The following is a 26,428-nucleotide window of genomic DNA, read 5'->3' as shown; positions in this document are numbered from 1 at the left end:
TCTCCTTTCATCAACAAACTTGTCAAAAGGTCAGCTACATACACCCCTTTTATGTTTGTGCAAGGACTTCAGTTTTCTTGTTTTTAGAAATTCTTTTTATTTATTTATTTTGGCTGTGTTGGGTCTTCATTGCTGCGCGTGGACTTTCTCTAGTTGCGGCCACCAGGGGCTGCTCTTCATTGCGGTGGCTTCTCTTGTGGGCTTCAGTAGTTGTGGCACACGGGCTCAGTAGCTGTGGCTTGCAGGCTCTAGAGCGCAGGCTCAGTAGTTGTGGCGCATGGGCTTAGTTGCTGTGCAGCATGCGGGATCTTCCCAGACCAGGGATAGAACCCGTGTCCCTTGCATTGACAGGTGGATTCTTAACCACTGCGTCACCAGGGAAGTCCCAGGACTTCAGTTTTTAAGACTTTTTAAGTTATTTCCGGTGACCCTACCAATCCCCTGCTGCATGATTTAAGCCCTCACTGCCCACTCATGCCTTGGGTATCTGGATTCTGCTCCCTTAAAAGTCATCAGTGAGTTCACAGTCACCATATTTTGGATCACTTCTTAGGCCTTGTCCTCTTAAGCATCTCTCTGGTCCATGATGCCGTTGAGCTCTGACTGCCCTCCCAAGCTCTAGACACAACTGTGTACTGGGGATCTCCACCTGGATGTTTGACCAGCACCTCAAATCAACAAACAAAATACCGTACTCATTCCTCTTTCTCCTTCCATCCCACCTGCAACAATCTAGACTTCACTCCCAACCTCCTGTTTCTGTTCCTGGTTCTGCTATCAGCACTCTCTTTGATTCTCCTCTCACCCCCACATCCAACCAGTCTGCTTTGGATTTTCCCTCCTCTCCAGCTTTCTTTCCATTCCCACAGCTACCACCCTAATTAAACCTTCATTATTTCTCTCTTTTGGGTTTTTTTTTTTTTTTAAAGCCCCCTCAGCAGGAGGAAATTTCTGGGGGTGATGGAATGCTCTATATCTTGATAGGGATGTGGGTTACATGGGTGTATGCCTGTCAGAACTTATCAAACTGTATAAGATCTGTGCATTGCATTTTATGCAAATTATACCTCAAATTTTTTAAAAAGGAAAAAAAATCAAACACAAACAGAACTATATTTCCACGTCTCCCTTAAAGTTGGATAAGGCCATGTGACTAAGTTCTGGCCTATAAGACATAAACCAAAGTGTTTGAAATATTGTCCTGGACTTCCAGGGAGGCTGCTTAAAGGGAGTTAATTTAACTAAGCAGTGTGTCGCAGTGCTCCACCTCCTCCCCCCCAGTCTCCTTCCCTTCCTTCTTTCTGCTGCCTGGAATATAGATGAGATGAATTACACTCTAGCAGCCATATTAGACCATGAGGTGACCATGAGGATGTAAGTAGGATAGTGAACAAAAAGAAGTCATCAGAGACTGATAACTGTAGAGCCACCATACCAGTCCTGATTGCCTACCACCAGACACCTTTTAACTGAGGTAGAATTGAACTTCTAGGGACTTCCCTGCAGTCTAGTGGTTAACACTCTGTGCTTCCACTGCAGGGGGCATGGGTTTGACCCCTGGTTGGGGAACTAAGATCCCACAGGCCGCGCAGTGTGGCCAAAAAATTAAAAAGAAATGAACTTCTATCTTGTTAAAACAAAAAACAACAAAAGAGTAGTAAGTCCCTCAGCCTCAGCCTCTCCCTACTCTAGCCCATTCTGTTCACTGTTGCTATCTGTTCAGCTTCAGTCATGTTACCTACCTACCCACTAAAAAGCCTGCATGGCTCCGCATTGCCCAGTGAATTAAATTCAGACTACCTGATATGCCAATTGAAAGCTTCCATCATCTGGTCTTAACCTGCCTTTCCAAACCTGGCTTTGATTCCATTAAAATGAAAGCCTTTTAAAGACAGGAACCTCATATTTCTCATTTCTATATTCTCATTGCCTAGTATGATGTCTGACACATTTGATGCTTGATAAATGTTTATAAATTGAATCAAATCCCCTTCATGCTCATGGCATCAGATGAACCTGCGTTGTGTGTTTTCATCTCTGTGTGCAGTTCACGCTCTTCCTTCACCTGTCAAGCTCCTTCCAGGCCAAGCTTGAAGATCACCTCCTCTGTTAAGTCCTGATCCCCTAAGCTAGAAGTCACTTCTCTTATTTCTGAACTTCAGGCACACTTGGGGACTTTAATGTATTTTCCCTCGTGCTGTGGTTATTTGTGTATTCCCGCTCCTCCCTCCCCGTCTCCCCTAAAGAGCGAGCTCCCTGATGGCAAGGACAAGGTTGTGATCGTATCTGGAGTCCCTTAGGTGCCAGCTGCACAATACCCTCCATATAACAGATTCCAGACAAATACGTTTTATTTTGTGTAAATATTATATACTATGCAGTACTGAGAAACCATTAAAAAGGAAAACCTAACTATACTAATATAGAAAACCTCTAAGACAAACATATATACCTTTAAGTTAAAAAAAAAAAAGGTAGAATAATAGATGTGATGAGCCCCTTTATATTTTAACCCCTCCCCAAATGTGTCTAGATACATGTATTTAGAAAAGGAACTAGAGGATACACACCAAATAGCTGAGGGTGGTAACCTTTGGGGACAGAGTGAGCAGAGGGGAACAAGTCCTACATGCTGCTCTGAACACTTCTGTATTGTTTGGAGCTTTTGCAATAAAAATTATTTTGGTTACAAAGATAAATTCTGAAATTAAAATATTGCATGAATGAACATGATACACAGCAATCCAAGGCAATGTGTGGGAGGTGTTGAGGGAGTTGTGCTAGCGGAGCTAAAGGAGCCAGGCCAGGAGAAAAACGTCCTTGTGATTAGAGAGGCCATGGCAGCTTTGCATACCTTAAAGGAAAGTACTGTTTCTAAACAGGGGAGAAAGGGTAAAGAGGCAGAGGGCCAGCTTTTTGGGGAAAATGAACCAACCAGTTTGGCTAAAGTAAGGGACTTAGCCAGAAGACCAGACAGAGGTAATTGGAGAGAGAAGGAAGAGCTGGTTGTGGAGAGCCTTGAATGGCAGTGGGAACCCACTGAAAGTTTCTGAGCAAAGGGGTGACCCCGCATACTGCACTGAGGCATCGGCTGACTGCAATGGTGCCACTGAGGTGGACGGCTACTGTCTCGTCCAGCTCTGAGGCTTTGTTTCGTAAGTACTCTGAATGGGAAGGGGTGAGAGAGGATGGTAGCAGAAAAGGGCAAAACTAAGACAACGTCACCCACAGAGGGCAGCACAAGCCCTCTTGGACCCGGAAGGGACCATGGAGGAAGGAGCTTTCTCCTTGGATCAAGTTAGGAGGAACCTGAAGGACAGAGAAAGGTGAGATGGTCCTGGGAAAGGTAGGGGAGCTGGCCCAACCCTGACTCAAGGCGCAAGTTAATCAGAGGGTCACTCCTGGAGAGGTTTCCACCTTCAAAGGTGTCTGTCAGCAAGTAGGAGAGACTACCACAGACCCCTGGCTTCCAAGACTCATGAGGCACCCATCATGTCCAGCTTGGTCAAGGGCAATGACGTTTATTCATTCATCAAGGTTGAGTGACTATCATGTGCCAGATAGTAAGCAAGGCACTGCTTTTTAAATGGATTTAATATGTTTGACAGATTGTTAATAAAAAGCTTGTGAGTCAGCATATACAAATCTGGATTCAAAATCGAATGGCATATTTTCAGGAGCATGCATATACCCTGGCTGACTAGATGTTTTCTTTTTAGGTATGGTTATGCACTCATAACCAGGAATGAAGCATTACCTCCCTCCCCAACTCTGCCCTTTGGCTGTTCTAGCCAGGGATGTATCATCCCATCAATGCAAGATCTAGCATAGGCAAAAACAGATTCTCCATCTCCTATTTATTACCTAAAGGCAGTATTCCTATATTCAGAACTCAGAAAAAAGCTAGCATCCAAATCCCTGTGATTCATTGCCCCAGGCTAAGCCCTCCAACCCTTAAAAGGCCTTGTACTCGAGTCTGTCTTAGGACAGCTCTCAACAAAGTGTGGGAGGGAGTGCCAGGTGGCCACGTTCATCCTCAAACCTCCTGCCTGGCCCGGACTCACTGTCCAGACCTCCTCAGAGACAGCTCTCAATGCACCTGGTTTGGAGGAAGGGTCGGGGCAGGAAGGGTGCATGGGCAGAACTGGTCAGCTCTGGGCACAGAGAGCCAGAGTTCTGGCTTGAGAGGCACCCTCTCTACTCCACCACATTCAGCTCAGAAGCCAGCTTTGCTCCTAAGCTAGAGCCCAGATACTCTCTTCTGCAGCTCATGGCCATAGTGATACAAACAGGGAGACACTTACCTTCAAGGCTTGATGGTGAACAGTCCTGGCCCAGGTTCCTCACTTCCAGACCTCCAACCACTGCCTTCAGCAGCATTGCGCCCTTTACCACACTCAAGGCTCAGATTTCCTCAGGCCTAACCCTTTCTTCCCTTTGCTCAGGAACTCAGGGTCATCCTTACCCATCCCAGTAATCAGGGCCAGGAAACCTAATTTGAATGAAAAACCTGCAGAGGAAAAAAGGCACCTGGATCCTATGACTCCCCAGTGACCAGCCTGATACTCTAACCTCCAGTTACCAGGCTAGAAAGTAGAGAACTGGACTTTGACCCTTCTACCTCCACACCCTTCTGAACTGGGAAAGAGACTATTCTCAGTAGTATAACTGCCTGCACAAAGACACCACTCCCTGCTGCAAGCAGCAAGGGGGTATCCCCCCTACACACTTACTCCCCGACTCTCACTACCCCACGTGGTACTCTACGCTTATCCCAAGGATTCCAGAGTATCCCAGAAATAGATTCCCTGGTCTTTCCCTCAGTACTGTGGTTTGACTCAATTCTTAGCACATCTCTGGAAACACAGAAGGTACAAAATAAATACCTGTCAGTTTTCTGCTTTGACCAGTCTAGGTACTTGAAACTGGTGACTCCCCAAAGCCTTCAGACCTTATACCTCTAGTCTGAAAAAGTCATACATACTCACACTCATTCTCCCTGTCACTGCCTCCATCCCACCTGGACCAATCCAAGTACTTCCAATGGCTTTCTCCAGGCTCATTTTAGAAGCTCCCTTGCCCAGATTATCCTGAAGTGGATGCTAGGCCCAGATCCTCTGCCAAGCCATGAATGAAGAGCTATTCGTGCTCTGGGAAGACAAGGTGGCTGTTTGTCCTAAGAGCTGGATGCTAAACATTTACCTTCCAGGTTAAGTCTCCCTTTCATCTCCCCATGTCCCCCCCCAACCCCAAAAGATGGAAGGTTTAAGCAAAAGCCACAAGAGAGCTCCCTCCACCTCCTTCCTGGCATCCTAGACTGCCTACTGAGGGACAGAGGGACTAGGTCATCCTCTTCCCCAAGTTGTCAGGGGTCAAAAGACCCCCACTGGCCTGCCATCCAGCTAAAGTCCTCTCCATTATCATTATCTTGTGCGAGGTTGTAGCTCTAGAAGTTATCTATTTATTAGTATACAAATAACGTACTTGGGAAAGTGCTCCTAACTTATCAGTAACCTCAGTCACCAAGCAGGACTTTTGAGAAGCCTAGAAGCAGGAAAGCATCATCTGATTTTGAGGGGTAAGTGGGTAGTGTTCAAAGCTTAAGGGGTTAATAAAGTGATGTCTGGTTGGAGCAGTTTAAGGGTTTCATAAGGGCAGAAGCACTGGTCCTTGAGGGTGATGACTTATTTTAATAGCAAGAGAGGGGCTGAAAAGGAGAATTACCAGGGGAGGCAGCAGGGAGGTAACTGAATACAAATGATATACTTCACACTGGTTCTTGGGGCTCTCAGACCTATTATATGCCTAAATCCTGTCCCTTTCCCATATCATCAGGTTGGGAAGACCTCTGTCCTCAAAGCTTAAGAAAGAGGTAAGAGTCGGGAAGGCCTGCCGCGCTCATCCAGACCTCACCCCGCCTACCCCAAGAAAGGGTAGCACCACCCCTTTCTTTGCCTGAGTAATAGCAGGAGAGGAACACAGTAATGGTGGGAGTGGGATGGGAGGACAGAGGCTTGTCTTTTGCCTCGAAACATTATCTCTGGATGAGGCTTGGCCTCCTGACAATGGGGAACCACACACACCTAAAGCAGAGGTGACGCAGGGCCATCGGCTGTAAGGAGGATCAAGTTCATTATACTACCCAGACGTCTACCCTTCAGGCTTACTCACTGCCAAAATCCAGAACTAGACGGGCGAGCAGACTCCAGTCTATGGATGAGGGGACCCTGTTTCAACTAGAAGCACCTGATGCACAGGCCTGGGGAGATCAGAGTGGAGGCAATGTGGGGCACTCCAAGTTCAGGGCCCTCTAGCTAATGAAGTCCGTAATGTCTACTAAAAGGTGATAAACATGGCTAAGTTCAGGGTTAAACCCTTTACAACTAGAAAGGCAAAGTCATGAAGCCCTCACACTCTGGGGCCCAATTCATTTAAGCTCCCTTTTGGGGTACGACGGGAAATAGTAAGCAGTGTGGAGATGAACCTAAGTTCCTCCATAACCTCACTCTCCCCATTCAAGGGTACCCTTTACCCCGCTGCTGAGAGAAAGAGCAGTCTGGAGAGCGGGACCAGAAGCAGAACTACCCTCACCATTAAACACTGTCCCATGGCTGCTGCACATCAAGCATGAAGGTCTGCTCCAGAGCTGCATAAAACAAGTTTAATTTCCAACCAGGGTCACAGTCATCGCGTATCCCACATTTTGAGCAAGGAGAGAGAAGGTGAGTTATTAAACATATACAGTCTACATTCCAGAGGAGGAAAAAAGAAGAGAAAAACCAGTTCAGAACTGCAGTTACCACTGTAACACCACAAACTTTTAGGGGGGAAATTTAGGGGAAATCCCCAGGGAGAAGAAAGGCTGGAACAAAGGAAAGCAAAAAATTAAACCTACCGGAGGAGAGTGGGGGAGGGAGTGGGCAGAAGTGGAATGAAACACCCAATCCCAAAAGAGCTTTTAGGTGAATGGGAATGTAGAAAGGACCACCCCTGCCAAAGGCCTAGCAGCCTGGGATACTACCAAGATCACTTACTGCCCCCTGCTGGACAGATCCTCAAGCAGCACTTACGTAACCTCTAAGGCTGCTTCCTAACACCCTCAGCCCCACTAGTCCCTGAAGCCCCCAAAACCAAGGTGGGGGTGGGTCTAAAATGAGAAAAACCCATTTGGGACTGGCAACTACCTAGGCAGGGTCAGAGAGGGCGTGAGGCAGGAGAAGAGGCAAAGTCCTCACCAACCACAAAGGTACAGAGTGAAGAATCCTAAGTAGGAAAGAACCAAGGAAAGGGGAGACAAATAGGCAACAGCAGTGATTAAGTTGAGAAGGCAAAGGAAAGGGTTCAGGGAGGGAGAGGCAACAGGAGCAGGAGCAAAAAAAATCTGACAAAATAGAGACAGAGGCAAAGAAAAAGTGTGGAGGGAAGTATCTGTGGGGTCAGGGGAATGAACGCATGTTAAAATGAGACAGAAGCTCCAGCACCCCCCTCCCCCCACCAAACACACATACACACATACACACAAAGGCCTAGAGAGCAAGAGACCTGCATACACCCGCTGCACCTTGGGTAAGTAACACATCACTAAGGAGCTGGCACTGGGGGAGACACCCCTGGAACCTCTCTTTCACAGTTCAGTCTGGGGTGGGCTGGGGGGTATTGATCCTCCTGCTGTAGACAAAGATGACAGGAAGCCTAGTCCCATGGGGTGGGGCTTGGGACAGCCCTTCTGGGAAGGGGTCCCCCAGCCACGCTGTGGAGGCCCTGGGCCCTGACGTTAGCAGAAAGGTTACGGGCGGCCGTCTTGGAGCTCAGGGCGCAGCCAGCACACACAGGAGCCCACAGAAAAGCCACGGCTTCACAGAAACCGCAGAAGTCAGGACCCAGGCCAGGATCTCAGGGACAAGCGCCTCCTGTAGACAGAGACACAGTAGCAGCAGCTTCTGAACAACTACATCATAATGGAGGGAGGACTCTGAAGACCGCCGCATCCCACCAGCACCAACAACCACTTCAGAGTCCTATTCCCTCCATTCCAACGTCCAGATCCATTTATGGGAAGTGGGTGAAGAGGGCAGGGAAAAGCTGTTAGGATGGAGAGGGGGGACAGCAGGATGGTCTGAGGGTCTGGAAACAGAAAATTTTCATCCTTCAGCACATCCTGGACTAGAGAGAACTGGAGAACAGGGGGATTGATACTGAGGTCTGCTATGTCACCCCCACTCCCCACTCCTCATTAAACCAGCCAGCCAGCTCTGGTCAGACCAGCAGAACTACCAGGGTGAGGAAACTTCTGACAAAGGACAGATGAACCACCCAGCCCCAAGACCAGAAGATAGGGGGATAGGAAGGCAGGAATGGGACTGATCTGTGTATCACCTTCTCCTAATAACAAGAGAGGATGAAGATGGAAAACCTGAGCCCCTCTCCCCAGTGCGCTGGGTCCCAAATACACCCCATGGTCTTGCTACCTATCCCCACCTCCCACCTAAAGCTCCTGAGGAACAGCTTTAAGGATGCGGGGGAGGATCAGTTGAACACTCTGAGCTGGTAAGAGTGAGTGGGTTCCTCTCTCCTTCCCACTAAAAGGCAGGGCAGAATGGCATCTCCTTGGGAACAGTCATCTAGAGATAAATGCCACCCCGCTGCCCTAAGTGGGGTGGAGAGAGGGATAAAGGAAGATGGTGGCAGAAAGTCCATCATCTGTCCTATCATCCAGGAAAACACCTACCTGCAGAGGAGAGGAACCAGTGCAGGACTGGGGCAGCCTTCCCTCCCCCTCCTTCCCTTTATCTCACCAACATGGGAGAAGATGATAGGCGAGAGTGGGCAGTGTCCTGGCTCCAAGCCCTGAGCTGCACACCACCTCCTCCACCCGCTCCTTGGCCCCCATATATATCTCTCTATACAGATATATACACGCGCACACATGCACGCACACAAAGAGAGGCCCGTGCAATTTCCATGTAGAACAGGGGGAGAGCAGCAAAGGAAAGGAAGACGGGGAGCAGGAGAGGGGCCTATGGGGAGAGAGAAGGGACTCAGATGCCAAGAGCACACCAACCGGAGCCAAACGAAGCAAACTGGAGAGAATACCCCATCCCACCTCCCAACCCCAGAGCTTGGGGAGGGGGGCACCCCATGAAACCATAACAACCTTGTTTTTGTTTTAAATCCGGTAAATTGGAATGATTCATCATTAGGACAGCAACTGGGGACTGGTCATGGATAGGGGAGGGGAGGGAAGGGGCGGCAAGGCTCTTGTTGGGCATGCGGACATGAAACCCAGGGCCCTGGCCACACTGGCAACAGGAAGGAAAGGGTAGGGCTGGGGCAGGGAGACAGTAGGGGTGGGTGGGGTGGTCGGATAGGGCTGTCTGGCTCTCACTTCTTGTTTTTGAGCTGATTGGCCAGCCAGTCCAGGCCTTCGTACAGCCCGTCCCCGCTGGTGGCACAGGTGGCCTGAATGTACCAGTTGCGGTGACGCAGGGAATGCAGGCCCAACTTGTCTGTGATCTCAGCAGCGTTCATAGCATTAGGCAAATCCTGGAGCACAAGGGAGACAAACAAAAAGGAGCTTCAGGATCTTTCAAAGGCTTCTAGAGCAACCATCTACCAAAGACTTGTAGACTAGCACCCTCTCCTCCTCCTTCAGTGTAGGAACCCAGAGCAAGATCCTAAAGAACTACTTCGGATTTAATCATCCTAGAACTCCAGATCCAAGGCACTAAAGGTCATTCCACTGAGGAGTTGGAAATCAAACATGGGTTGGCAGGGAAGTGGAGAGGTGATTCAGACTGGGCGTACAATCAGGTCTGTCTGACCGTAAGAGTGAGGGCAGTTCCACTAAAGTAGACAATAGGTAAGATAAAAGAGGGACAGGAGATGAAGGTGAACCACACCAGTCCCTCTGGACAGAAATGTTGCTAATTAAAGCTGGGATGGGGTGGGGACAAGAAGAAGAGCATAAAGAAGCCAACTAATCATATTTCCCACACTTTCAAAATTGAGAGCATGGCCATGGGGCTTCCCACACAATGGGCCCCAAGACCCCATAATTTCCACGGCCAGGCTGCCCTCTCTCAAACCCAGGGGTAGGAAGATGTCACACCTGTTTGTTTGCAAAGACAAGGAGCACAGCGTCCCGGAGCTCATCCTCTGCCAGCATCCTCATCAGCTCCTCCCGGGCCTCATTTACTCGCTCCCGATCATTGCTGTCGACCACAAATATCAACCCTAGGGAGGCAGAACATGGGCTGCACAGAGACGGCAGATCAACTCCCCTCCCCCACCACCAAAAGAAAACACCCTCCTTATACCCTCCAAATATCTGCTCCCTTTTCTCCTTGTCTCCCACTCCTAGTAACTGCAGCAGGGCAAGAGTTGGTTACCGATAACCAAGAACAATAGCCATACTCTCTGCTCACACCCAACCAACCCATGCCAGTCCATAGGCAATTCACATGCCCTACCTTGGGTGTTCTGGAAGTAGTGTCTCCAGAGAGGCCGAATCTTGTCCTGGCCACCCACATCCCAAACTGTGAAGCTGATGTTCTTGTACTCCACTGTCTCCACGTTGAACCCTTTGGCAAAAACAGACAATGGTCACTTGGCCTGAAACACCAGGCCTGCACACGATGCCCCAGTGGGTTGTTTGTTTCCCCCAGCCATGGCCATGTCCTAGCAAGGGAAAGAAAGCTAAGGCTTCCTCAGACCTGGTGTTCCTTGACTTAGTAGTGTGAAGGCCAAAAAGAAAACCTAAGAGAAGTGGAAGAGGACGAAGAGGGCCAGTCAGGAAGTTCACAATCACCTGGGTGAGACAACCTTCCCCATTCATTCTCTCCGTTTTTGACTCTCCCTCCTGCAAAAGAAATGACTCAGCCCCACTCCTGTACCTTGGCCACCAGAGTCTGCCTCAGCTAAGAAGTGGGGCCTGTGAGGCAGAGTGAAGAACAGGAAGTGAGCTATAGTCCTGGAGCCCCAAATACAGAACCAGCTGCTGATGACGATCTGGAGCCGCCTTTACAAGGCAAATGTTCTCTCTCCCGCAGACAGGTCTTAACCGGGATCAGGGCCACCAAGGATCTAAACTGAAGCAATTCCAGGCCTCTGGCAGGAACATCAAAGCCCTTCACCTGCTTTTCAAACAACAGAGAACAAACCAGCTCAGTGCCTGAGGGCCACTGTTGGGTGCCAGGCTGAAGTTCCCGCATTAGAGAGGGTCAGGGTAGATAGGCAAACAGCAGCCCCAGCACCTGCTATTAAGCTAAATAACCATTCTTCCCTGAACCCCACAAACTGCAAGGACTTGCCTGGTGGCCAGATGGGGGATCTAGGAATAGGCCCCCTGTCTGGCTCAGTGGTTGGCAATGAAAGCCTACAGCCAAGCTGTGCCCTTACCAATGGTGGGGATGGTGGTGACGATCTCGCCCAGTTTTAGCTTGTACAGGATGGTGGTCTTTCCTGCGGCATCCAGGCCCACCATCAGGATGCGCATCTCCTTCTTCCCAATCAGGCTCTTGAGAAGGTTTCCAAAGATATTACCCATGATCACAGCAGCCGCTTTCTGAGGACAGTAGGGCGCAGTGAGGGCAGTGGCAGTCTGGTTTTGGCTTGGTCCGTGGTATGGAGGACTTGATCCTAGGCAAAGAAATGCAAACTTATTACCACCATCTGCTTGTCAGGATTTCACATTAATGACACCAGCTAAAGTCATGGCTGGAGCTCTTTCATGACAAACTGAGAGCCTGAGGGTACTAAGAAGATCAAGGCCCACTCAGACACATCCTGAGCCTTTGGGAGCAGAGATAAAGCAGTGAACATTCACGACCCCTGTTTCTGCCAGTAATCTACCCATGTGACTTTGGATGAGTTGTTTCACCTGTCCTTATCTGCACCTGTAAATGGAGGGGGTTGAACTAGATGATTTCTAAAGTCCCTTCAGTCCTGACATTCTACACTATACCCCAAGGCATTGGGAGATCATTAATGCCTCTCCCTCCCCCAACCTTACCCTGAGACTTCTGGAAAGGTTGGGAGAGGAGGGAGTGGAATGAGGAGTGGCTCTTTGTGACTCCTAACGAGGTTCAGGCTTGCCAGGTTCCCAAGGTTTATGCTCTCAGCTCTAATCAAGACACTCTGCTTCTTCCCTTCCTATATTTCTACACCGTCCTTTTACACACCAAAATTAATGAGGAAGAAATAAGAAAGCAGCACTCCTAAGAGAGGCTGATCTTTTCCACTCTGTGAAATGCCAGCTGCTAACGTCGTGCCCTGTTCCTACAACAGTGCACTGAGAGCTGGGAGACGGGGTGGCGAGAGGCTGCCCCTCATTCCTCAGCCAGGTAGGTCCTAGGCTCGCCGTGGCCCATCCCAGGACAGCTGCTCCACATGGCCACCTGCAGTGAGGCAGTCAGCTCATCCTCTGCTTCTGCCCTAACCCCCTTCGGTCTATTCTCCAAAGAGCAGCCAGACTGATTTTAAAGCCGAAACCAGGTCATGTTGCTCCTCTATTCAAAACCCTCTCTGGGCTTCATAGCTCCTTTTCAGTAAAACCCAAAGCCATACCAAGGCCTATAAAGTCCGGCACAATCTGCATTCCCGTTTCTCTCATCAGATCTACTCTCCCCTGTGCGTACTCCACTTCAGTTCCCCAATACCTTCCTGCCTCAAAGCTTTTGTCCTTGGTATTCACTCTGTCTGGAGTGCTCCTCTCCCAGACAGCCTTCATGCAGCACTCCCTCACTTCCTTCAGGCATCTGTTCGACCGTCACTTTATCAAAGAGGCCTTCCATAACCACCTATAACACACACACACCACTCTCTACACCATTTATTCCACTTTATTTTTCTTCATAGCATTTATCACCATCTGACACGTTACATATTTGTTTCCTGTTGTACTGTTTTTCTCCTCCTACTGTAATGTCAGCTCCTTATCTATTTTGTTCCCTGCTGTGTTCCCTACCTTGACTAGTACCTGGCACACAGTAGTTGAATAACTGAACTAACTCCCAGGTCTCTACTGACCTGACTAGCAGTTCACTCAGGTTAGACATTTCTGCCTGCTACACACTAGGGAAAAATGAAGGGAGCAGTTAGAACACTACAAAAGTACAAAATGCCTATCTGCCCACCCCATCCACTGCCCCCGACAGACAGAATCAGAGTCATTCATTCCCTCTCTTTTTCCCTCCCTTCTCTATGGCTCAGGACAGCCACAGAAATGAATCTTTGAAACAACAATGAAACGGGGGTTCAGAATCACCCGTGCCAGCCAGTTCTCTGGGCCTGCGGGAGACATGCATCAGCGGGCAGCTTATTCAGCAATCACCATATGCCAGCTGCTGGCATTCTCTACAGCGTCTAGGAACCAGAGATATACACACACACACCCCAAACCCAGCAGGCGAAGGAACAGGTCAAGACAGAGTGCACCCAAACCCAAGAATGTGAAAGGTGGATGGGGAGGAATCCTATTTACAAGCTAAAGCATGGCGGGGTTTGGTGGGAGTTTAGTTGTTTTTTCAAAAACGATTTCAGGCTTTTTTTGTTTCCTACTCTCCTCAGTTTGCAGCGAATTCCAGACTAGTACAAAGGAGCCAGATCAACAGCCCCTGGAGACCAAAGTACTAGTTTGTCCAAAAAACAGAAACAATGAGTGCTTATGGAGTGTTTCATCTTCAAAGACCTCCCCAGACATCCACTAATGAGCCAGGCGTGGTGCTCCGGGTAGGTTCCGCAGATGAGCCCTGCCCCTGACCCAGAGCGCTCACACCCCAGGGGGAGGGCCTGGCTCAACTTTGGCCTCAACTTCAGCCAAGTCGCCCACTAGCCATCCTCCCTGCTCATCCTGCCTCAACCACCCAGGCAGACAGATTCCAGAAGATTTCCTGAGGCAGGAGGGGACACCTGCCCAGCTAATAAGATCAGATCCCACCAACCTTGGTAATCTGTGGTAGTCAGACTTCTGGTTCTGCTGCCGTCACTTCCAGAAATTTAGACCTTCCCCAAGTCTTCCTAGTTTTTATCTTGTCTCCAGCTCAGGTGTCATCTCCTTCAGCTCCACATGATACTTTGCTTTAAAGCTTAAGTAACAGGCTTTGGCCCAGACTCTGAATTGAATTTATACCATACATTTATCTTGCTTTCCTTCATGACTGGAACTGTTGCTGGCTAAATGATTACCAACTGTGAGTCGAGTCGTGGCTGAAAGATACCCCTTGCCCCAGAACATGCATACACTGTCCTTTGGTTTGCTCCTTTGCTAAGCTATCATGCTAAAGTCTTGGTTCAAAATCTGATCCCAGTGTTACACTTATTTCTATTTTCTGGCATGCTACATAAAGCACCCTGAATTATCTGAACCACTCAAGTGGCACTATGTTATGGAGTTTTTTCTTCTTTTATAAGTCTGTATATTTACTGTCTCCCCAATTTAACTGTGTACTCACCATGGGCAAGGACTATGCCTTTTATTTATTTTGGATCTTTCCTTGCTCCCAGTGCCAAGCCCACAGTAGGAGTTTAATCAAGCACATTGGCTAATTTTAGCCTCATCTGAGGATGTCCTTATATCATTTCTTCTGTCCTAGCAGTTATCTCCGTGTAATGCACAGATGGTTGCTTAGCTTTCCTGTCAATTCTTGGCCATTTTCCACACATACTGACCCCAAGACTGGTTTGGGAAAGCCATAAAAGGATTAGAAGACTAAAATTGGTAAAATTTTCTCTTGCCATTTAATACTCAGTGGGGCTGATAGATAACAAACGAAATATTCAAGTAGTTACCATGTGTCCCCCATGGCAGCCCAAACCCTTGAAATTAATGGACATTACAACTCTTCTTTAATATAATCAGGAGCTTGACTCAGATGAACATTCCAAAGGGGGTGTTGGCTTTCTTGTCTTGGCTTTCCCTGTCCCTGCCTGTTTCCAGATAGCATACTGCCCCTACCATCAGGATGGTGGCAACTTTCAGCTTTGTGCCATGAATACAAATCTATGGCTATATAGCCAATTCTCACTTTCACCATAATGCATTCCTAGAGAAAGCTCTGGGAAGCAGATGGCAAACAAACAAACAAACCCTGGATTGTATCCCTATGTACTGTACTGCCTGTAGTCATTCTCTTTTGCCACAGATGGCACTCCTGTGTCAACAGGGCAAAATACCAGGGTTCTATGGGCTGGTAGAAACAGGAAGCAGTTAAACCTAAAGGTGAGTGGCTCAAGATGAAAAATGGAATATAGTCATATCTCTATTAACAAAGAGTATGTCTCAACATTCTATTTTACAGTTACAAACTTTGTTATCTCCTCCGTGTGCGACACTGCAGGAGTTCAACCAAGCACATTGGCTGATTTAAGCCTCACCTGAGGATGTCCTCACTGACAATCACTTACTGCCCCCAATCCCTCTCTCCCACCCTCCAGGAGGGGCAGGCCGTTGCTGTCACTGACTGTTCAGTTATCTGGACTTGAGGCATGCCTGCCTCACCCTCCAGGGGATTCTGAGAGTCACAGCTCAGTCTGCCACACACACTGCCCACTCCTGAAGCAGGCATGTGTCCTGAGACACCCCGAGGGGACTCCTGATCCAGCACCTCCTCTTCAGGCTGCATGGGCCCAGGGAAAGGACGACCAGAGCCTCCCAAATCGTGTGCTGCCCAGGCAGGGTGCACTAAACTGCAGGGTGCAGCTTTATTCCCAAACAATCTTCAAATTGAGATATCACTAATAGAGATGCTATTTTTACCACAGCCAATGGAGCAGACCAAAAAATTTAAGAAAACCAAAGCAGGGTCTGCCTGTATTTAGTTTCCTTAGTGCAGCTGGCTTGTGACCTCTGTAAACTTTCCAAATTTTTGCCTCAAGAGCACTGTAATCAGCACACAAGAACTCCTAGATTAGTATCTCAATGAATTCTATTAGACTCAAAGATTTCCCAAAGCCAAGAAACAGCTTCTGATGTCAGCTTCCATCCATTCATTACACATTTATTGAGTATAATGAACCAGGGATACAGAGGAAGACAGTTTCTGCCTTCATGAAACTCAGTCAATGGGAGAGAAAGACTAGGAAACAGAGGATTACTGTGTGAGGATAAGAGTGGGATAAACACATAGTTTTATGGGGACAGAAAGCTGGAGCAGTTAATCAAGACTGGAGGATAAAGGACGATTCCCAGACATGATTCTCAGGTCACACCTGAGCTGACTCTTAAAGGAAGAATAGGAAATAATCAGACGCTAAGGAATAGGGAAGGTGGGAGAGGGAACAGAGTGTGCACAGGCACAAAGACTTGAGTTAGAGAGAGCATTTATTAGCCAAAGCCAGGTGCAACTGGGAGGTCGTCTATGTGGATGCAGCATGGTGAGTAAAAGGAAGGGATGAGGCTGGAGAGAGAAGCAAGAGCTAGATCATGAAGGGCCTTAAAGGTCATACTGAGTAACATGATCAGATACATGCTTTAGAGACCATTCTGGGCTTCCCGGGTGGCGCAGTGGTTAAGAATCCGCCTGCCAATGCGGGGGGCACGGGTTCAAGCCCTGGCCCGGGAAGATCCCACATGCCGCGGAGCAACTAAGCCCGTGCGCCACAACTACTGAGCCTGCGCTCTAGAGCCCGCGAGCCACAACTACTGAAGCCCGCGCACCTAGAGCCCGTGCTCTGCAACAAGAGAAGCCACTGCAATGAGAAGCCCGCGCACCACAACGAAGAGTAGCCCCCGCTCACCACAACCAGAGAAAGCCCGCGTGCAGCAACAAAGACCCAACTCAGCCATAAATAAATAAACAAAAAGAAAGACCATTCCGACAGCAGTTTAGGGAATACGTTAAAAGGGGGAAAGACTGGAAGCATAGAGACCACTTGGGAGGTACAGTAATACAGATAAGAAAAGTTCTGAAACAGAGGTGGCAATAGAGAGGACAGGACAGATGTGAAACAACAAAATAGTAAAATCCACAGGATTTAATGACTAATTAAACGTAGGAAGGAAGAGGAGAAGAGTCAAAGATGATTCCCAGGTTTCTGGCCTGTGTGATTCAGTGGCAATTCTTTAGGCAGAAAACATAAGAGGAACAGATCTGAGAGTGAAGATGCCAGTGCAGGGGACACGGGTTCGATCCCTGGTCTAGGAAGATCCCACATGCCACGGAGCAACTAAGCCTGTGCGCCACAACTACTGAGCCTGCGCTCTACAGCCTGCGAGCCACAACTACTGAGCCCACATGCCGCAACTACTGAAGCTCGCGTGCCTAGAGCCCGTGCTCCGCAACAAGAGAAGCCACCACAATGAGAAGCCCCCGCACCTCAACAAAGAGTAGTCCCCACTCGCCGCAACTAGAGAAAGCCCGTGTGCAGCAACGAAGACCCAACGCAGCCAAAAATAAATTAATTAAATAAATAAATCTTTAAAAAAAAATTTACCATTTTAACCATTTTTAAGTGTACAGTTCAGTGGCATTAAGTACACTCACACTATTGTGCAACCATCACCACCACGCATTTCCAGAACTTTTTCATCTTCCCAAACTGAAACTCTGTACCTATTAGACAATAATCCCCCTCTCCCCAGCCCCTGGAAACAACCACTCTACTTTCTGTTTCTGAATTTGACTATTCTAGGTATCTCATAAATGTGGAATCAAACAATATTTGTCCTTTTGTGTCTGGCTTATGTCACCTAGACTTCTTGCTATATGTTTAATAAATCCTTTGATTGTTTGAGCCACAGGTGTGTTTTCTATCTTTTGCAACTGATACATCTTAATTGATATATCTAGGGAGAGCGTGTACAGTGAGACAGGAGAAAAGGCCAAAGGCAGAAACCTAGGGCACATCAACATTTAAAGCAATGGGCAAAAAAGAAGGCCAGGAAAGAGAGTAGGAAGCAACCAAAAGGGTAGAAAGGAAATCAAGAGTGAGACATCAGAGACACCAATGAGGAAAGAACATTAAAAAAAAAAAGGAGGGTCAAAGGCTGTAGAAAGGTCAAATTAAGATAAGGCCTGAAAAATACCTACTGAACTTAGCTACCAGGCAATCAGTGATGACCCTGTTATAAATTAGAACATATCTAACTAAAATTAGCCTCCATTTAACTCAACTACCAGCATTTAGGCTCAAGCCAGAATCCTACGCCAGTTTCCCTTCTAGTCCGAAAGGAAGACTCCAGTACAGGATGACCTGAAGGAGGCCACAACACCAAGTGAAGGATTCTAAATCGCCCTGATAAAGACCCAAACACAGAGAAAGGGTGTGGCTTTTCCTACGGACAACCCTCAGCAAGTGAGTCAGAGCAGAGCATTAAGTCTGCTTCAGAATACATGACTTCGCTAGATAAAACAGTGACTGGATAAAAACTAGACTCATTTGTTTCCTTGGAACATTCTGTGGCACTATCCTCTCACCAAAGCTTTCAGCTTGTCCTATTCTTAGAATCTGACCAGTTTACAACTGCACCATCTCCTGATATTCAATGGCTGCTCCAATGCCCACATCGATAGCCTTGGATATCCAGAACACTGTACTTTGCTAATTACAAAATCACTTAAATTCCATGAGTAATCAACCTAAAGCCCTAGTAAATCTTTGCCCCAATCTGGTCCCACTATGCAGGTCAAGATGGAATTGCCAATCTTAAAATTTGTATGGAGACACAAAAGACCCCAAATAGCAAAGCAATCTTGAGGGAAAAAAACGGAGCTGGAGGAATCAGACTCCCTGACTTCAGACTATACTACAAAGCTACAGTAATCAAGACAATATGATACCGGCACAAAAATAGAAATATAGATCAATGGAACAAGATAGAAAGCCCAGAGATAAACCCATGCACCTATGGTCAACTAATCTATGACAAAGGAGGCAAGGATATACAATGGAGAAAAGACAGTCTCTTCAATAAGTGGTGCTGGGAAAACTGGACAGCTACATGTAAAAGAATGAAATTAGAACACTCCCTAACACCATCCACAAAAATAAACTCAAAATGGATTAGAGACCTAAATGTAAGACCGGACACTATAAAACTCTTAGAGGAAAACATAGGAAGAACACTCTTTGACATAAATCACAGCAAGACCTTTTTTGATCCACCTCCTAGAGTAATGGAAATAAAAACAAAAATAAACAAATGGGACCTAATGAAACTTCAAAGCTTTTGCACAGCAAAGAAAACCATAAACAAGACGAAAAGACAACCCTCAGAATGGGAGAAAATACTTGCAAACGAATCAACGGACAAAGGATTAATCTCCCAAATATATAAACAGCTCATGCAGCTCAATATTAAAAAAACAAACATCGGGCTTCCCTGGTGGCGCAGTGGTTGAGAGTCTGCCTGCTAATGCAGGGGACACGGGTTCGAGCCCTGGTCTGGGAAGATCCCACATGCCACGGAGCAGCTGGGCCCGTGAGCCACAATTGCTGAGCCTGCGCGTCTGGAGCCTGTGCCCCGCGACGGGAGGGGCCGCGATAGAGAAAGGCCCGCGCACCGCGATGAAGAGCGGTCCCCGCACCGCGATGAAGAGTGGCCCCCGCTTGCCGCAACTGGAGAAAGCCCTCGCACGAACCGAAGACCCAACACAGCCAAAAATAAATAAATAAATAAATAAATAAATAAGAAAATCCTTTAAAAAAAAAAAAAAAAAACAAACAAACATCCCAATCCAAAAATGGGCAGAAGACCTAAACAGACATTTCTCCAAAGAAGACATACAGATGGCCAAGAAGCATATGAAAAGCTACTCAACATCACTAATTATTAGAGAACTGCAAATCAAAACTACAATGAGGTATCACCTCACACCAGTTAGAATGGGCATCATCAGAAAATCTACAAACAACAAATGCTGGAGAGGGTGTGGAGAAAAGGGAACCCTCTTGCACTGTTGGTGGGAATGTAAATTGATACAGCCACTATGGAGAACAGTATGGAGGTTCCTTAAAAAACTAAAACTGGAATTACCATATGACCCAGCAATCCCACTACTGGGCATATACCCAGAGGAAACCATAATTCAAAAAGACACATGCACCCCAATGTTCACTGCAGCACTATTTACAACAGCCAGGTCATGGAAGCAACTTAAATGCCCATCGACAGACGAATGGATAAAGAAGATGTGGTACATATATACAATGGAATATTACTCAGCCATAAAAAGGACTGAAATTGGGTCATTTGTTGAGACGTGGATGGATCTAGAGACTGTCATCCAGAGTGAAGTAAGTCAGAAAGAGAAAAACAAATATCATATATTAACGCATATATGCGGAACCTAGAAAAATGGTACAGATGAACCGGTTTGCAGGGCAAAAACTGAGACACAGATGTAGAGAACAAATGTATGGACACCAAGGGGGGAAAACGGCGGGGGTGGGGCAGGGGTGGTGGTGGTGTGATGAATTGGGAGATTGGGATTGACATGTATACACTGATGGGTATAAAATGGATGACTAATAAGAACCTGCTGTATAAAAAAATAAAATTAAATTTAAAAATTTTTTTAAAAAAAGATGGAATTGCCAGTGAACAGATGAAACAGGAGGCCATGATTTGGACAAGGCCACCCATCATAGAGCAGCCTAAGGATACAGAAGACAGGGAATCACCTGCCTTGAGCGATAAGAGCCATCTGTGATCCCTTAGTACCTCAAACACACTTCTACTCTAGGACTTACCACATAATGTTTTATTCACCTTTGTGTGTTTTGCTTCCCAGAGTTGGAACTTCCCAAATAATGTGCCTTTAATGCAATACAGGTCAGCTGGAGATACTGATCCCGTCAATACTGGACAGCTAGGCAGGGCTTAGGGTGGCTAGAGCCCACGGGCCAGTCATCTCAGGTTGCAAGCAGCTATGCCTGTTTCACTATTACCATTTTCTCTGTATGCCATGGTGGGAAAAAGTTTGGGAAGTACTTCACTAGACTCTCAGTCCCTTGCCAGCAGGGACCATGCCTTATTCATGTTTCATGTTCCCAGCACCCAGCTCCATGACTGATCTGTAGCTAGTGACTGATATGCTTGTTGCTGAACACGGTTCTACTGATGATGGCAAACGTCTGTGAGGTTGAGGAAGACAGTATTCTTTAGGTGATCTCCAATCCTTTTCCTGTATCTGACAAACTGGAGAAGTGGCTTCCACATTCTCAGAGCCTTAGGGTTCCCTGGATGGGATTCAGAGCCTGCCTGGGGGAAAGGGAGAACTATATGAGAGGCTCTAATTATGTTCCGCCACTCTCCACCACTACCACAGCAGCAGCACTTTTATGCATTTTACGTATCAGACTTCAAATAAGATTTTATATAAGGTAAAGTTCAATTGCTTTTTTTTTTTAAAGTGGAGGATAGGGGACAAAACCACTCCAATAGAGAGCAAATGTACTACTGCATCCTAAATCATGTTGAAATTTAAACATTTATGCTTGACACTCTTGTGTTTAAGCTCATAAAGGACAGGTTATGGGAATTCCCTGGAGGTCCAGTGGTTAGGACTCCGCGCTTTCACTGCCGAGGGCCCGGGTTCAATCCCTGGTTGTCAGGGAACTAAGATCTGCCACACCCAGGCATTTCACCTTTCTTCAGGAATATGGTGCTAATGGTGGATCCCTGAAATCTTGAGCCATTTCCCTTCTGGTCCATATGGTGCAAGCAGATCCTTTGCAGAAGTCCATGCCAAATCTCTTAACACCTTCATAGACTCCCTACCTCAGTCAGTTCTTTCCTAGACTACAATACAAAGCCTTCAAACATTTGTAGAACTTTCTCCAAAAGCTCCCCATGTCCTTTCATTATCAAAAAGCTTTATTAGCATTCTACCTATATTTGCAATAGATGTTGAAAAAGGTACAGTAGACAGAATTACAGATATCGCAACTCTGGATCTTAATACAGTACATTCTGAAACAAAGGCAGACATTTAAAGGAGATATGACTAAGTGAAAAGAGTGGCCCAGGAAATGGAGGATGCTGAAATACTAACTGAAATCTAAAATAATGGGAGCCAGGAAACTAAATGCCCAACCTAGGACAATCAGGGTGCTCTTTTATGGAAGAGTCAACCATTACCTCAGAGTCACACTGACCTTTCTAACATGAACACTATTTTTGAGCCCCTGTATCCTCACCCTACATCCAAGTTGATAGTTCAGGGCCCCTGCCTTGCTCCAGCTTCACCTCCCACTCAGGCAACAGGAGCTGCCTCTGTGAGGCTGATGCTGAAAAAAAGATTTCATTGCTCATAAGCCTACGACCAGCACAGAAAGTCATGGTAACAATCATCCCTCTACACAGGCGCTTCAGGCGGCAAGTTGTTCTTTTGTAAACCTCCTCTTTAAGGCAGCCCTGAGTGCTCATGTTATTATTTCTATGATGATGGTGATTATTAATAGCAGCCAACATTTACTTGAGGGTTACTATGTGTACTTTGTATAATACTAAGTGCTTTACATGTATTATCTCATTTAATTCTCATGCCAACACTATGAATAGGTACCATCATTATCATACTCTTTACAGATGAGGAAAATGAAGCTAAAAGAGGACAAATAATTTCACCAAAATCACACAACTAGTAATTAGCAGAGGCAGGATTTGAACTCAATTTTGTCTGATTCCAAGGTCCACACTCTTAATTACCATACCATTTTGCCTCTAAATTCACTTGAAACAAAAATGGTGAAGGGAACTATGCGTACACCTGAAACTAAAACAATGTTGTAAATCAACCATACCTCAATTTAAAAAAAAAAAATGGTAAGGAGAGCCAAATACAGTGACATGTTTTGAGTCTCAAGCCTCTTGACATCCATTTCTAAAGGTATATGAGGAAGCAGATTCCACAATTTCCCTCAGTTACTGATTCAGCTTGAACAAACCTGGTTTTAAAGAACTTCCTCCTTCTGACCAACAAATCCCACCCACTGTCCTCTGAGTCCATTTTCTCTATTATGACTCCAGTGGAAGAGACTAGCAGAGGTAAACACACTTTATGACCCTTTGTGCACTTAAGACTTCACTTCCACTCTTTCTAGCCTGCTGTCTGCTCTCCTTTACACTTGCATTCAGTTTAATAATAGCAGCTACCATTCACTGGCACCAATTCTATGCCAGGCACCACATACATACACTGGCTCCCTTCTCCGTAATTACCAGGATCCCAATCTGCAGACAACACTCTGAAGGACTTAGGTCTAATGGAGAGACCCCTTTGCCCACAATGGGGAAGCAGGAGATCTGGGATTTCTGATAAATAATGACTGTGTTCTAATATTTTTCTTTTGGGGTCTTACTTTCATTATCCATGACTGTTTTGTGCCTCTTAGGAAGGTGGAGAGACCAAGACATCTTAATTACAAAGGCTAAGGACCTTTACACCCTCACTCAGCTATCTTCAGGCACTCTCCCTGACAGCCAAGCCCTCTCCTCTTTCCTTAAACTGTGGTCAGAAAACCTGAGTTCTATTCATTCACATCCTGTATTCATCATGAGTGCCTACAGTGTGCACAGACAGTGTGGGAGATACAAGATGAGATCCAATTCCTGCACTCAAAAAGCTTCTCTTTGGAAAAGCAAGACATACACATAAAAATTTTGACTACGCAAGGTAATAACTCTATGCTGGGAGGCAGGAGGCATGTGTATATGGGATACAGGAGGACCCTTCCCAGCTGAATCCACGGTCAATGATCCATTCTGTGAAAAGGTGGATCAGCTTCTTTCTTAGAGTGAGCTTTTCTAGACGTGTTATTCAAACTCGGGTCTAAGGTACAATGACCAATTCACTGACCCATTCCAGTCATAGCAAGTGGAGACCCCCCAACATCAAGCTCAAGACAAAATGGCAGCAAAGACTGTCAACACCTGATTAGGGACACGGAAGGAAGTATGCAGAGACTAGATTCTGCCCTGTTGCACTGACCCAAGCAATCAGACTCCTGCAGCAGATCTCCTACCAAATAAAACTTTCATGCCATAGACCAGGGGTGACCCAATCCAACCGCGGCAGAGACAGGTTTTAAGTTACATTTCTCCCTCACCCGATGACCTCACTATTTCTTCTCACTCCTGACCACATACCACACTCCTCCTGGCCTGGCCAGAGAGAGACCAGCAGTAATACAACCCAGAAAGAAGGCAACTCCCCCAAAAGAGGAGCTACCACTTTGCTAATCAAGTGGCCCGTTTTCAGCAGGGAATTCCACACACCCCCGCCCCCTTCCCGCAGACACTGGTATAAGCAATGGCTCCATTTTCTGTTCCGGGAATCCTGGTACTTCCTAAAGAAAGAAAGCGGATTGGAAGACAGAAACTCAGAGCCAGTGACAAGATGCTCCCTCCTCCTGTGAGACCGCCCCCGCTTCGCCTGGGGGAGGAAGGCACCACCTCTCTTCTCCAAGCAAGATCAGATCCCCTCCCCCTCCTCCTGCCTCCTCTCCTCTTGCTCCCCACCTGCTGCCCTCTTCCCGACGTGCGGTCCCCAAGACCCGAAAGCTCAGCCTCCACCAGAATAGTGCCCCTGGGGTGCCCCACTAGCCTGTGTTCCCGGTTAATCCCTAAACCCCCTAAGCACCCCTGCGCCACGATGGGGGGAGGGGGTGTCACCATAGCAAGGCTTCTCTCTGGTCTATTACTCAGGTGGAGGGGGAGAAGGGGTAGGAAAAAGCGACATTCCCTAGCCCTTTAATAAGAAAAGGATACAAAACAGCCATCACCGCCCCCGCGTCACCTCACCTTGGACTGCTTTGCTCCCCCTTAACCCCAACCCTTCAAAAGCCCACCTCCTGCAGGCGAGGGGAACCTAACCGCAGCCCAGGTCGCCCCCTTGTGCGAGGCGGAGGACAAATCCATGTGCGCCCTCCACCCCCACCCCAGCTCCGTGTCCTTCAAATGCGGGGGCAGGCGTGTGGCTGGCCCGGCGCCCCCTCTCCGAGCTCTCTGGTGGGAAGGACCACACCGGCCCATGCCAAGCAGTGCCGGGCGGGCGGGCGAGCGAGCGGGGGTGGGGGTGGGGGTGGGGGTCTATCTTCTCAGCTCCCACCCCGAGTCTCTCCTCTACCGGGACCCGCCTTCCCTCCTCCCCAGCCCCTCACCTGTTCCTGCTCCCAGCTCCGCCGCTGCGGCCACCGCCTCCGCCCCCGCAGGTTCCGCTCGGCTCTCGCTCCACTCTCTCCGGCTCCCTCCGCCGATTTCAGCACGGCTGCTCCCCTGGCCCCGCTCCCGGCTCCCTCCTTCCTTCCCTCCACCTAGCACCGGAAACCGCGACGGCTACAGGAGCTGTGCGGCGCACCCTCACCCCCAGACCAGGATACTTCCCACCTCCCCGATCGCGCGAGAACTGCGCGGCGGCGAGCGGCAGTTCTCGCGAGATCCATCACCATGGCAGCTGCTGCAGCAGAGGCAGCGGGCGCGTGAGTGGAAGACCTGGCGGGGGCTGATGTGGGGGCTGGAAACTGCGGGCGGCAGAGGCGGGAGCTAGGAAATGGGGGTGAGACAGTGGGCACAGAGGTGAGAATCCCAAGCCTCAGAGCCATGTCTGTTATTTAAGGACTGGGCCGCATAGTGGGCACACTGGAGACTGGGACTCCTTGGGCAAAGTCAGGAAGGAGCAGAGTATGAGTGAACAGCCCTTGCTTTGGACCTTACCCCTTAGCTCTCATCTTCATTTTTTTATTTAACCTTTTTTTATATATACATTTATTTATTTATTTTTGGCTGCGTTGGGTCTTCGTTGCTGTGCGCGGGCTTTCTCTAGTTGCGGCAAACGGGAGCTACTGTTCGTTGCGGTGCACAGTCTTCTCATTGCGGTGGCTTCTCTTGTTGCGGAGCACGGGCTCTAGGCGCGCGGGCTTCAGTAGTTGTGGCTCGCGGGCTCTAGAGCGCAGGCTCAGTAGTAGTGGCGCACGGGCTTAGTTGCTCCGCGGCATGTGGGATCTTCCCGGGCCAGGGTTTGAACCCGTGTCCCCTGCATTGGCAGGCGGATTCTTAACCATTGCACCACCAGGGAAGTCCTCAGCTTCATTTCTTAATCAGGGCTATGTGCACCCCCCTGAGAGCCCTCACTGCACCAGTGTTTCTACTCACTACTAAGGCTAAGTTGCTCGGGGGTGAGAATCAAGAGATCTTTTCCATAGGGAAAAGGGAGAGTGATGAATTGAAGAGACTGAAGGAAACAGCTGGACACTGGGCCAGTTAGGAAGTTGGGACTTGAAATACAAACGGTTGAAGACCAGTATTCAGAGGTATGGTTTGAGGAAGTATACCTAGATGAGTATGAATTTTAGGATTACAAGGAAAGTGGGGGATTTTGCACCCGTGTTTCTCTATTCCTGCCAACCCCCACTTTCCTCACACTCATTTCTGCAGCTGGTCTAGACATGCAAAGCTGCCTTGGAACAGTCACAGCTGTGATACAAGAAG

The 26,428-nt window shown here is 47.8% G+C and overlaps 1 protein-coding gene across 1 annotated transcript; it reads right to left on the bottom strand.

The window, feature by feature from the left end:
- Positions 1-6,647: 6,647 nt before the first annotated feature.
- ARF3 (ADP ribosylation factor 3) lies at positions 6,648-25,324 on the bottom strand. The gene is made up of 5 exons (XM_007179284.3): positions 25,102-25,324; positions 11,398-11,637; positions 10,470-10,580; positions 10,109-10,233; positions 6,648-9,543 (listed from the first exon to the last, which is right to left on the bottom strand). Exons 2-5 carry the CDS (start codon positions 11,543-11,545, stop codon positions 9,382-9,384), a joined length of 546 nt encoding a protein of 181 aa, XP_007179346.1. The 5' UTR covers positions 11,546-11,637; positions 25,102-25,324; the 3' UTR covers positions 6,648-9,381.
- Positions 25,325-26,428: the final 1,104 nt, after the last annotated feature.

This window comes from Balaenoptera acutorostrata, chromosome 11 (assembly GCF_949987535.1).
Source record: "Balaenoptera acutorostrata chromosome 11, mBalAcu1.1, whole genome shotgun sequence".
NCBI classification, from domain to species: domain Eukaryota; kingdom Metazoa; phylum Chordata; class Mammalia; order Artiodactyla; family Balaenopteridae; genus Balaenoptera; species Balaenoptera acutorostrata.
The sequence above is the reverse complement of the archived record's forward strand: the minus strand, read 5'-3'. Positions and strand labels throughout refer to the sequence as shown.